The 12,897-nt window shown below is 38.4% G+C and overlaps 1 protein-coding gene and 1 long non-coding RNA gene across 5 annotated transcripts in view; one reads left to right on the top strand and one right to left on the bottom strand.

The window, feature by feature from the left end:
• LOC100518120 overlaps window positions 1–7,542 on the bottom strand; it is a 52,474-nt gene extending 44,932 nt beyond the window's left edge. Inside the window, exon 1 of the long non-coding RNA XR_001303421.2 lies at window positions 7,336–7,542. This is a non-coding gene — a long non-coding RNA (uncharacterized LOC100518120). The remainder of the gene's footprint in view (window positions 1–7,335) is intronic.
• Window positions 7,655–12,897, top strand: part of NUF2 (NUF2, NDC80 kinetochore complex component) — a 31,321-nt gene continuing 26,078 nt past the window's right edge. Inside the window, exons 1-4 of one of the 4 annotated variants that reach the window (XM_021089490.1) lie at window positions 7,676–7,792; window positions 8,614–8,674; window positions 11,325–11,467; window positions 12,632–12,706. In XM_021089490.1, the coding sequence (XP_020945149.1) occupies window positions 11,345–11,467; window positions 12,632–12,706 (198 nt within the window). In that variant the 5' untranslated portion in view covers window positions 7,676–7,792; window positions 8,614–8,674; window positions 11,325–11,344. Of the gene's footprint in view, window positions 8,044–8,613; window positions 8,675–8,725; window positions 8,750–11,324; window positions 11,468–12,631; window positions 12,707–12,897 lie in introns of those variants that run through there. The other 3 variants (XM_005655379.3, XM_005655380.3, XM_021089489.1) reach the window with 3 other exon arrangements.

Raw genomic sequence — 12,897 nt, 5'->3', positions numbered from 1 at the left:
AAATTGAGTTGGTACTCAACAGAAACTTCTTGAAATAAATGAGCCATGCAACACGAATTAAAGTAACTAAGTCATTAAATTCTTATTATGTGACAGCAGTGATGATGCTCTGATTTTTGGATTATTTAAAGTAGTACAAGCAAAAGTTAGGTGCCAACACAGGACTGAAAACTCTGTACTTGGACAAATAGGAACATTTGGAAAACAGCCATCCAGTATTATAATTACCTTAGAAAAAAATGATAATTCAACCCCAAAAATGTACGAAGGATATAATATTAAACTTGTTTTTAAACCAAATCAATTTAGCTTTATGAAAAACACTACATTGACCTTATTTTTCTCATTTAAATTGATAAAACTTCATCAGGGACCAAAGTAAGTCCATGGGTCAGGCCATATTTATAGACCAACTGCAGGGTTCACCGTTACAGAGTGTATAAAGACGAAGTGTATAAAGTCCCTGACTTTAAGGGTATTTGCAATTTAATTAAGATAATCAAATTTACCTGCATGGAATGATTCAAAAGTAATATAACATAGTATGTAATTAATGTGGTACATACCAGGAGAACAAATAAAAGATCAGTGTGGGCTGGAGCCGGAAGTGAACGATTGGTGAAAGAAGTAATACTCGGATTCAATTTGGCTAGGTTGGAAAGAAGGGGAAAAGAATCCTAAATAAAAAAGGAATAAAATACACTACACTGAAAGAAAGCCACTGAGGGTCGACAGTGATGTAAGAGTGAATTGTTGTAAGGAGATGAACCTGATTAGAACAGAGGGTATATTTTAAAAAGTAGTGGAGATTAAGTTGGTTAAGAAAAGAGGATTGGATAATGGGCAAAATAGAGTAAAACTTAAATCCAAAACAAAGGTACTGTTTAAAGTACCTCAAATGTATAGCTCAGTTCCCAAATCTACTAATATAAAGATGAATATCTGAGAATGAAGTAGATAGGTCTGGAATGATTAAAAGGTAATAAAAAGCAAGCAGCTACTTTGAATTCAATGCTGCCTGTCTTAAGCCTGAATTCTAAATATGTATTTTAAAGCCAATAAATTCAGAATCTAATTTTTTCCACCTAGAACATTATGTTCGATGTTTATCACTTTAATTCTATTTACTTATGTAAAAGAAAATGAAATAAAACCTTCAAATTGCATTAACATTAACACAACAGTGCCACCTAGTGAATATGCTGTGCAAACAAAAATGTTACTAGAATTTACCACTACAGGTATTAGTGCATTTTCAGTATACCTATAACCCCTACCTTTCAAATAAAATTATACCCTAAGGGAGTTCCAGCATTGCTGCAAGCTGTAGTGTGGGTGGCAGATGCCACATGGATCCGGTGTCACTGTGGCTGTGGCCACAGCCGCAGCTTCAATTGAGCCCTGGCCTGGGAACTTCCATATACTAGAGATTTGGCTGTATTAAAAAAAAAACAACTAATTCACAAATATATAAAAGCATTTCTAGCTATCCATTCATAATTAACTCCAACTAAGATGTGCGAAGGACATCCAGCACATATAAATAAAGGCTTTTGCATATTAGATACTACTAGTAATGTCAGCAAGCAATAAATGTTAGCTGCCAGGTCAAAAAGACAGTTTCTTCTCAAATGAAATGTTAGACAGACATAAAACAATGACACTCCTTTGTTTTAGTAGGTATTATCTGTACTTTGCAATATAGTTTCAAAGATTATCTATCTGATGTCCTTAATATAAAGTATGTATTCATGATTTTGCTTTGGCCTGCTATTCATGGCTAGTCATTGTCTTTAATATATGAATAAATATTAACTATTTGTGTAAGTGAACTGAACAATGGCTTTAATGATACAATCATTAAATTTGTAAACCAATCAATAATGTGATGTGGTCAAAAATGCTGGTATGATCTGATAGCATTAATATTCTACGCTATACCAATCAGATCATAATTGGAGTACCTCTTCAGTTTAAAGTTCATATAAATTGAACATTTTTTTCTCATCTTTTTATTTTTATTGAAAGTATAAGCACATGGGAGGAAAAGTAGAAGGAACTGAAACATATACAATGAAAGAAAATCTTTTCACTCTGGGCCCCAGCTTTTCTTCTCAGAGGCTACTTCTATTACTAATTTCTCCTGTTAGATGTACCATGTTTAAAAAGGGTAGGGAGTTCCCGTCGTGGCGCAGTGGTTAACGAATCCGACTAGGAACCATGAGGTTGCGGGTTCGGTCCCTGCCCTTGCTCAGTGTGTTGACGATCCGGCGTTGCAGTGAGCTGTGGTGTAGGTTGCAGACGCGGCTCGGATCCCGCGTTGCTGTGGCTCTGGCGTAGGCCGGTGGCTACAGCTCCTATTCAACCCCTAGCCTGGGAACCTCCATATGCCGTGGGAGCGGCCCAAGAAATAGCAAAAAGACAAAATAAAATGAAATAAAATAAAAAATAAAAAGGAGTAGTTTAATTCAACCACAAACATTGACTGGGGCCCCTGTTTGTGCAGATCATGCTGTTAGGTGATAGGGAATCAAATCATTTAGAATCAGCCCTGTGTAGCAGTAAAGACAGATATAAAACAGATCATTTTGATAAAATATAAACCTTTATTTTTTTAAGTATACAAAGAATATACCTCAGATCTCTTCCAACTGCATTTTATCTATCATTTTCATGTGTATCTCTCACAGGCATGTTCAAAATTCAATCACCAGTCACCTCCCCAAGATAAGTTCACCTCCACACTTTCTAAATCAGAGAATGGCATCCCATTTACCTAGGTGCTCAAGCCAGAAAACTCACTCAGCAGATACTTATCAAGCATCTACAATGTCTAAGGACATATAGCCTGTGGACATACGATAGCAAAGAGGGTTTTCACTAAAACTTGTTTATAGAAGCCTATCCTTTATTTTTCTCACCTCTGCCCTCCCAATTCAGTTAATTAGTCCTGAATTCTTCTGGGATCTATTTCCATCCACAATGGTAATGCCCTAGCATAGGCTGCCATCTTTTTTTCCCAGGATTGCTATAATGATGTCCTAACTGGTTTTCTTTCCTTTAATCTTGCCACTCTTTGGTTCCATTGTCTCACAGGAGCCCGAATTATTACCTAAAATTCAAACCTAATGCTGAAACCCTTCAAACTTACTATTACTTTTACGAAGAAGTACGAATGCCCTAACATGACTATAATACTCTTCATGAGCTGGTGTCTGTTTCCCACCATAGCTCTCTGTGTAGAATCTCTGTTCCTAAACTGTGCTCTTCCCTCATGTCTGGGTCTTCACAGCTGTTACCTCTATCTTGCCCTCCACCCTTTCATCTGGCCAATTCCTAGCTATTTTCCAGCATGGAGCCACTCAGACTGAATCACATTTGAAAAAAAAAAACCAAAAAACTATCTTCCTTTCCTATGAAGATACAAGCTCTGTCAAGTCAATTATTAGATTGAGTTTTACCACATTTGATTGTTCACACTTATATTTCCAGTATGTAGTCAGTATCTGGCTCAAAATAAGATACCAAAGTAAGAATCAGGCAAAGAAAATCAAGACAGTCCATGCAGGATCACTAAGAATAAGAAAAAGTGTAAAGCAGCCTCAGGAAGGGGAAGTGGGTGTGATGGGAGATGACAGTAGAAGCATAAACAGTGGCAAGATCAGGGAGGTCCTGGTATGCAGGCTACGGAATTGGACTGTATCTTGGAGGTGACAGGGAGAGAGGGATATAGAAATTTAAGGGGATTGATGAAATGATCAGATTTACATTTAATACTGATCATCCTGGCAGCTACTCAGAAGAAAAACTGTGGGATAGAGGTAAGGATGGTAAGGCTGGAGGCAGCAGTGAGATAGATCAGTAGCAGAAGTGAAAGGAAGGGACAAATTAGAATTTGAATGGCTCATGAGCCCGCCCAAAAGGATCTATCTAGTAGGCAAAGAAATAAAAATCTGAATCTCAAGGAAGAAGTCAGGGATAGCAGTAGTTTTAGGATCTTTGAGCAAGCAGATTAAAACAACGAGTGGATGGTGCTCTGAAGGGAAAGATTCACACAACAAAAAAACCAACCAAAAAACCCAAGGTTGAAACCTATACTATTTTAAAAGCAGGCAGAGAAAGAGTCCCCTAAGAAGCATGAGTTAGGCAGAAGAAACAGGAGGAAACAAAGGAAGTTAGGTCAGTAAGAGTCTGATTAATGGTGTTAAATGCAGCGGAGAAGTCTAGAAAGAGGTGCTGATCAATAGCACAGGTGAAGGAGGCACTTTTTATCTTCTGAGATGAGACAGATAAATGTGGTGGTAAGGGAAATGGGTAGCCAGGAAGGTAAGGTCTATGTTGCATGATGGCTTGCATTTTCTCAATTAACTGGGAAGAAGGTTGTTGGAGATATCCGCGGCCCCTAGGAAATCTCTATATTTAAACGAGAGGGCACTTGATGGCAAGCAAGGACAGTGTAGGACCCAGTTCTCATATTTCATCTATTACTGCCACACTAGACCAAGGGAATAAAACTTTCATCCTTACAAACCCACTAAAACTAAGCAGAAACAACAATTTGGAAATCCTGTCACTTAAAAAAAGAGATTTTTTTTAAAAAGTTTAACTAACAGCATTAGCTCTCATAGGAACACCACCTGAATTAAAGACAAAATCCTAGTTTCAGGATGCCATGCTCTCACTGAGAATCTCATCTTGTCAGTGAAAGGTCTGCTCAGTCCTTACAGGTCTGTCATCCAGGATCTAAAGTGCAATCTAGAAAAGGAACATGGAATAAAAATTAGAAAAGGAATTAGCATAAATAAGCAGACCCATGTGAATGTGTATCAAGTGCTTAAAAAGAGAAGTTGAAGCTGAGGAAGGAGGTAGTTATGAGAAATCACTGAAGGTTTTAAGACAGGGAACTGACAAATGATAAAGGATTGTCAAGAACTGCGGTGAGCTGAAGCTGTTGAGCAAGAGTAATAATACAATGTCAATTTGTGTTGTTTTCTCTGGGGCATCCAGCTGGGGATTTATGGGACAGATTGAGGGTTAAGGTTTTGACAGGCATCTGGGTCAGAGGCAACGGACATAGGGAGTTTGGATGTTGATAAACCATGCAGGTTAGGCTGGGAAAGGATGGAAGGAGGGTTGACAGAGAAAATGAAATATAAGCACAGATATAGAGCATATAAGGGCATACAGATACAAATGGGAAAAGATGCTACAGCCATAAACAGTGGAATCTAATTTTCTGCTGTAGTTAATGTCTTTATGGATGATGACAAAACTCTAGAAAGTCTAGGCTGAGATTTCTGGATTTTTGATGTTCTGCCCTCCACTTCACAATGACCAGTAACAGACAACTGAATTTTGAAAAATCAGATCTACTCTTGTAACTGAGACAGTCTGTGTAAATACCATTAGTTTTTTTCCTAATTTTAATTCTAATATAACTATCAACTTGCCATATCTATAGTAAAATTATCCCCCAAATAAGCAATTATTTTATTGTAGATACCATCATCCTGCTCTTCTTTTACCTCACTTTTCTCTCTCCACATGGTCTATTCCATTCTTGGTTTATATACAGGTCCCTCTTTTCTTGTCTGGACTCCTAACAATGGTTCAGACATTTGTTGGGTAATTATCATTTGAAAGATATATTACTAGGACAATGTATAAATCATAATAGTCAAAACAACAGGGAATATTTATCAAGTGTTTACAATTCTGCTGGACATTTTACATGAATGAATCCATTTAATCTTCATGACACTCTATAAGCCAGATATTATCACTATTTTAAGGATGCAGAAACCATTTTAGTTAGGTTAAACAACTTACCTGAGTCCATACAGATAGTAAGCAGTGTGATGAGATATTTAAACCTAGTTCTTTCTGACTTAAGAGCTGAGCTCTCAGCCACTATGCTATCTATTGCCCTTTTCCCTGCCTCTGAAAAGATGTGGCCTGTGGAGTATGTGCATGCACAAATAATCAGTTTGATTTGGTAAGTGCCAATGAGAAAGGCTTTTTTCTCTCCTTTCTTCACTGACTCTCACTATTTAAAAAAAATCTATTTCCTAGCTCACTTTTATAGAAAGGAAAAACCCCTAAACTACTGAATATGCAATGTATTTTTTTTCAAATTGGTATGCATTTCCATATTAACAGGTATAGCCTTCACCCTCCAAATCAAAGTACCAGAATTTGCATCTACTTCCAATGCAATCTTTCCAGCATTATTTTTCACTTGAGGCAATTCAGACTTCCCATCCAATACATCACTGTCTCTAGATATTACCATAGCCTGTGGTCAGACACAAGTCTTATTATGGCCTCTACTGTCCCAAGCCATAAGAAAACCAAATGGCTTTTCCCTCTGACAACTAGGCCAGTAGTTGCTGCAAGACCCTTATTTGTGATCATGTATGAACTCCCTCTCATTCGAGCATTATTATCTGAAGAATCCAACTCAGAGACATCCAAGTTTGGCTAATAGTTCAGTGTTGGGAAACACCAGGAGTCCCTGGCTCCTGTGGAGGGATGAATGAAGGGAGGGAGAAGCACCAGGAGATTTGGGTTCTACCCTAGACAGTGTCACTTACCGTACAAGTGGAAACGAATCACTTCTAAGCCTGTGAAAGTGAACTAACCTAACCAAGTGCACTGCTAGGTTGCTCTCATCTCTTGAAGTTGTACCTACAAACACAATCAAATGATCTGTGTTCAAATCCTGATTATGCTACTTATGAACTACTGCGTACAGCTTTGGGCCAAGTGCATAATCTCCTTGATTTAATCACTCATTTGATGACAGTATCTACTAACCACTTTTCCTTATTAATTTTTTTTTTTCCTCACCCGCACATGCGTAAGATCCCCGGCCAGGGATCAAACCTGTGCCGCAACAGTGACAACGCCAGATCCTTAACCAGCTGAACCACCAGGGAGCACCCCTTTCCCTTTTTTTTTTTTCCCCTCTCATTTTTTTTAGGGCCGCACCTGCGGCATATGTAAATTCTCAGGGGTCTAATCGGAACTGCTGCAGGCCAACCACAGCAACGCCAGATCCGCCAGATCCTAGCCGCATCTGCGACCTACACACTACAGCGCGAGTAAATGCCAGATACTTTAAGACACTGCGTGAGGCCAGGGCTCGAACCCGCATCCTCATGTATACTAGCGGGTTTTTAACCAGCTGAGCCGCAACGGGAACTCCTCCTTTTCCCTTTCTAATGAAGCCTAAATTAGATAATACCTATAAGCATCCAACACAAAACCTGGAGCCTCATAATTAATGATCAAAAAATATCGATATCATTATTACTCTGAGACTCTATGACTTACCCTGCTCCATTGAAAGCCCCACGTCCTCTTTCCCTTGTCACCTTAAGCTTAGCACACGTCTCCAGAAATCCTCCATTCGCTCTTGCTCTTCGCCTGGAACCCCGACAGTTTTCAAAAGTTTCGGGGACTCCATAGCAACCTCGGACTCCTCCAAACCACTGCGCTCCCACTGCTTACGAACTCGAGGTCCGACTAGGCACCAACTCCGCGAAAAATAGTTCCGGGTGGAACCCGGCGTCCTCTCGCAGTTCCAGCCCCAGCCGCCTTGAGTCTATTGAGCCCAACCGGCACCCGGCGCGGCTAGAGAGCAGGAAGTGGGCGGGGCGGAACGGGGAGGGACTTACAGGAAGAGGCGGCATGTTTGAAAAGTAACAACGGTTGATGTTTGCAGATTTTTGGCTTCGCTTGTAACTGCTCCACGGACTCGCCGTCTTCCTGTGGGCGGCTGGTGCGGCAGGTGAGCGCTAACAGACACGCGCGGGAGGAGAAAGGGAGACTAAGTGCGCCCTCTCGCTCTGGAGCCACCGGCCGGAGTCAGAACGCGGGGCCTGGCAGTGTTTTCGTTGGGCGCGGCGCGGGCGGGGGAGGCTAGAGAAGACAGGTCATTTTTTTGGATTTTAGTCCCCCAAACTAGCTCATTTCCTACCAAACGGATGGGTGTTGTCTGATACAGCATAAACTACGGAGAAGAAACTTGAACTGAAGCTGGTCAGTTGAAGCTTGCATTTATATGTTTTAAACCCATTTCTTTAAAAGGTGATGGGGTTGCAGATGTTGGTCAACTTTCTGCAAACCTCCGTTGCTCAAACGTCGCTTAACCAAAGTCAAAATCAGGAATCAAAAGGCAAAAATATACTTCATCCGAAAGTTAGAGGAAGAGAGCAGTGTACATATGCCATGCATGTATAGCATGATTATTCTTCCTGAATGAGTTCAGGAAACTTTACCTTATTGAGGTTAGGAGTCATTGTTTTTGTTTATTCTCTGCTTCCTGGGATTTTGATTTCCACGATCTAATTTATTTTAGCAAAACAATGTGTTTGAAATTTAACTGGTATTCATTCAAAACCTACTGTGCACAGGACTTCGGTGTTGCAAATAAATGAGAAACTGAGGGGTAACGAATGTAAAATGCCTGTTACTTGGCAGGCGGCCTGAGGATCACTTTACATTTATTAGGTCATTTATATATCTTTATCTAACCAAAGTGCCTCTCTCCTCCATTTTCCCCCTCTCTTCTCCTGTGTTTTTTTTTTTTTTTTTCCTCCCTCCCCCAAGAATGGATTGGAACTTCCCTTGATTCAACCTGTCAAAAGAAGCTAGAAATTGGATATGAAAGGTGGTTCCAAGAGGAAACATTGGAAGTTTGGGAAACGTCCTGGAGGAGACTAACTTGGAACAGAAAATTCATTAGGTTATTAAATTGTGGAAGGTTTTAGAAACCAAGCAGAAACATGTGAATTTGATGTGGCGAATAGGGCGAGTAATTATTTTTGTAAAGATGTTACATGATGCAGTGGTATTCTATATGGATTAATCTGAGAGGGTGTGAAGATTTTAGAAGAGAGGGATGTGCAATAATAATTTTGAAGATATTTTACACCTCTTTAATGTGATCATCTCTGATCCAGATATAGTATGTTTTGGAAAATTAACTTTCTGCCGCCTTTCTTTGGGCAAGGCTTTTTATCATTGATTTTTAAATCTCTCACCTAGATGAAAATGTAGATACGCATATTTATGCTGAAAAGGACATATAATATATGAGGTGTCAGAATCTGGGTTCAAAAAGATTGTGGCTATAGAAGGAAAACTTGGAATTATGAATTCAATAATAGGAAATGCAAGTCCTTGCTTAGGATTCAAGTAATCAGTTATGTAAGAAGAATATGGAGAAGTCTTGGCTTGACATCAGTGAGCTATGCTGAAGAAGTTCTGGGAGTTTTCACTCCATCATATATGTTTGTCAATAGCACTTGATCAACAGTGACTGTTGCCAGCTGTACTGATATTTTTCCCTGAACAGACTATATTCAGAGTATTGTGTTCAATCTGAGCATTACATTTTAAGAAGACATTAACAGACTAGTTCTGGAGGAAAATGAGTAGAATGGTAAAATTTCTGAAACAAAGTCATAAAAGGAGTGGTTATTCTTAAATTATGCTTACCTTAGACAAGAGAAGGCTAAGCAGAGATGATAGCTTCCTTCACATTTTTGAAAGTGGAATCATGTAAACAGATTAGTATATTTTACATTTTTGCTGTGACTAGAAATAAGACCAGTAGGTAACACTTACAATAAACAGAAAGAAAATTCTATCTAGTATGAGAAAGAGTTATCTGATTATTATAGCTATACTAAGGTGGAAAAAACTTTTGCCTTGAGACAGCAAATGCTGTTTTCAAGTGTTCAAGCAGAACTGGGAAGCTGTTTGTTAATCATATTTTAGAATGGTATCCTATATTTGTCAGAGGTTAAGCAGGGTGCCAAAGCTGCTTTCTAACCCTGACATTCTAAGAAACACTCGGAGCCTAAAGAAATAGATTTCCAGAATTGTGGGTCATTTCAGTTTGTTTGCAAAATTGAATATCTTCACATTGGATCTCTGGGAACAGCTGATTCTCTAGAGAATAGGGGATTCATAGGTAATTAACCAAGTATTGTTAGCTAAGAGACAGTTGCTTCTATTGCTGCTGCTTCTGCTACTACTATGATTGCTATTCTGTTAGGCACAGCTAGAGATGTGAAGAAAATGAAAGTTTTCTTAGCTTACTGAGAGCCCACCATGTAATGCCAGAAACATCATCACAGTACACTGTGGCAAGTCGTATAACAAGAGTTCAGTGCTAGGCTCTAGGGCAGGATTTCCTAACCTCAGCATTATTGGCATTTTGAACTGAATAGTTCTTTGCTCTTGAGTGGCTGGCCTATGCATTGCAGGATGTTTAGCAGAACGCTGGGCCTTCTACCCACTAGATTCCAGTAGCAGCCCCACTTTACTCCTGACAACCAAAAATGTCTACAAAATTGTGAGAATTACTGCTCCAGGGGGACCAGTTGGGAATACCTCACTATCTGAGGACATAGGGGAGGTGGCTTTTGTTGTTTCTTTTTTTTTTCCCTAAATTCTCACTCTGGTGATTGGAAGTCCCACTACAGCTACTGTACTCTTACTCTTTTTTTCCTCTCTCTCTTCCTATTTACATCTTAAACTTCATTAGTCATGCCACTGTGTGTACATTGAATAAAATATCACATCAGAGTATAGTTTTTTTTATCTACCCTATTTTCCTATTATTTCTATAATAGTTCTATAGTGTTGCCTAGGAGTTCCCATCTTGGCTCAGTGATTAACGAATCCGACTAGGAACCATGAGGTTGTGGGTTTGATCCCTGGCCTTGCTCAGTGGCTTAAGGATCTGGCCGTTGCCGTGAGCTGTGATGTGGGTTGCAGATGCGGCTCTCATCCCGCGTTGTTGTGGCTGTGGCGTAGGCTGGTGGCTACAGCTCCGATTCAACCCCTAGCCTGGGAACCTCCATGTGCTGCAGGAGCGGCCCAAGAAATGGCAAAAAGACAAAAAAAAAAAAAAAAAAAAAAAATTAGTGTTGCCTATATATCTTGGTAGTGTTTCAAGGATTAATTTTCAGGATAGATCTTACCATCTTACCAGTTTAAAAAAGAAAAACATAGTTTCTCATCTGTCTGGACCTAAGTCCTCTTTCCCGTATGAAAGAAAAACAACATTAGGAAAACTAGAAAATGATTGTATTGCTTTAGAATAAAAGTTATATTAGGATATGTGTGTGTGTGTATGTCTGTACATATTTTTAATGTTACTTACTAGGATGTTTGATGATTTGATGATAGCTAGCACTGCTATGAATATAGTTCAACCTTGGCTTGCTAATTTTCTATTTATCAGCTTCCAGATAATGAGAATTGCTGGTTGTGCCATGTTTCTGATCTTGTTTTTTTAATTTCTTTAGACTAGCAGGAGACTCCCAAGATGGAAACTTTATCTTTTCCCAGATATAATGTAGCTGAGATTGTGGTTCATATTCGAAACAAAATCTTAACAGGAGCTGATGGTAAAAACCTCTCCAAGAATGATCTTTCTCCAAATCCCAAGGTAAAATGTGGTAATGTTTGCATGTGGTTGATGTTATTTGAAAGGAAATTAAACTGCTAGGTCTGTAGTGTGTGGAGAAGGGCATGTATCTTACTGTTTGATACAAGCTAGTCATTTTAATCCAGAGAAAGACCTCTCACCTAGTGTAATTTTAAAATAACATTGTTTCTATGTGGGGCAACTTCTGCATTCCCATTAGGAATTCAAATCTTTAATATGGTCATTTTCTTAAAAAAAATAAAGCTTAGACATGGTAAACTATATTAAACTTTTTATTATTGAAGCAGTGGTCTGAGAGTATTGCAGGAGCTTATTCCAGGTGGTTTCCAATCACAAAAAAAGTGCTTATAAACAATCTTCTTTGGAAGCTTACAGATTAATTTTCTTCCATTATGCCCCAAGGGGGAATTGACTTGTTTTGACAGACATTGTTCTTTATATCTTTAGTTATTAAATGCAAAAATGAACTATTTATGTGTCACAGAAAACCTCAAAGTCTCCGTCCAATTTCCTATGTTCATCTTGAAGCAATAAAATAATAAACCCAGGTTTAATGATGTAGAACTTAAACTTTTTGATCTTGATGCCTCTTTAATTCTTTAAAATGGAAGGAATAATCTCAGAATAAATGAACTTGTTTGTATATGAATCAGAACAGGTGCTATAAGTCTGCAATTGGGAACCAATGGTTTAGAAGATAAAAGTTAAACCCATACTATCCTATTAAATTTATACTTCCTAGATCATAGTATTCACTTAAACTTTAATAACTAAGGCATCTTAAACCTTAACATCTGAGGCACCAAACAAGATTTCCAATGATCTTTAAAAAAAAAAATACCTTCATTGAGCCATTATTTTTGCCATGTACCTGACACTTGTTTTGATAGACCAATCCATCTTCCGTTTCCTAATGTGGAGAGATTGCCTGGATTAGTATTGAATATACTTATTATCATTCTTTATATAAGCTTAAATAACTGATGTTGTTGACCACTTATTACATGAACAAACTAATAATCATGTTTTTGAAATTTGGAAAAATTAAATATTTCAAGAGAAATGGAGTAATTTTGTCACTCTTCTTTGCATCCATTGACTATAGTATTGGACAGTAATGGTGATGTGATGCAGCAAGTATTTAAAGCTATTTTTCTGTTGTAGCCTGAAGTCTTGCACATGATCTACATGAGAGCTTTACAAATCGTATATGGAATTCGACTGGAGCATTTTTACATGGTGGGTTTAAGATGAGGCAAAATTATGTTCTTTTGTTGCATTTCTCCTGCTCGTATTGAGTATTGGTTTTCAGGATAAGAAGTTCTTGACTTTATTTTCAACAAAATAAAAGGCTTATATAAAATCAGTGTCACTTAAAGAGAATCTTAGGTGTAATAATGGTTTATGCTGATAGCTTTACTAAGATGAAA

The sequence above is a fragment of the Sus scrofa genome, chromosome 4 (genome assembly GCF_000003025.6).
Source record: "Sus scrofa isolate TJ Tabasco breed Duroc chromosome 4, Sscrofa11.1, whole genome shotgun sequence".
In the NCBI taxonomy this organism is placed as follows: domain Eukaryota; kingdom Metazoa; phylum Chordata; class Mammalia; order Artiodactyla; family Suidae; genus Sus; species Sus scrofa.
Note: the sequence above shows the minus strand (reverse complement) of the source record. Positions and strands in the feature narration are given on the sequence as shown.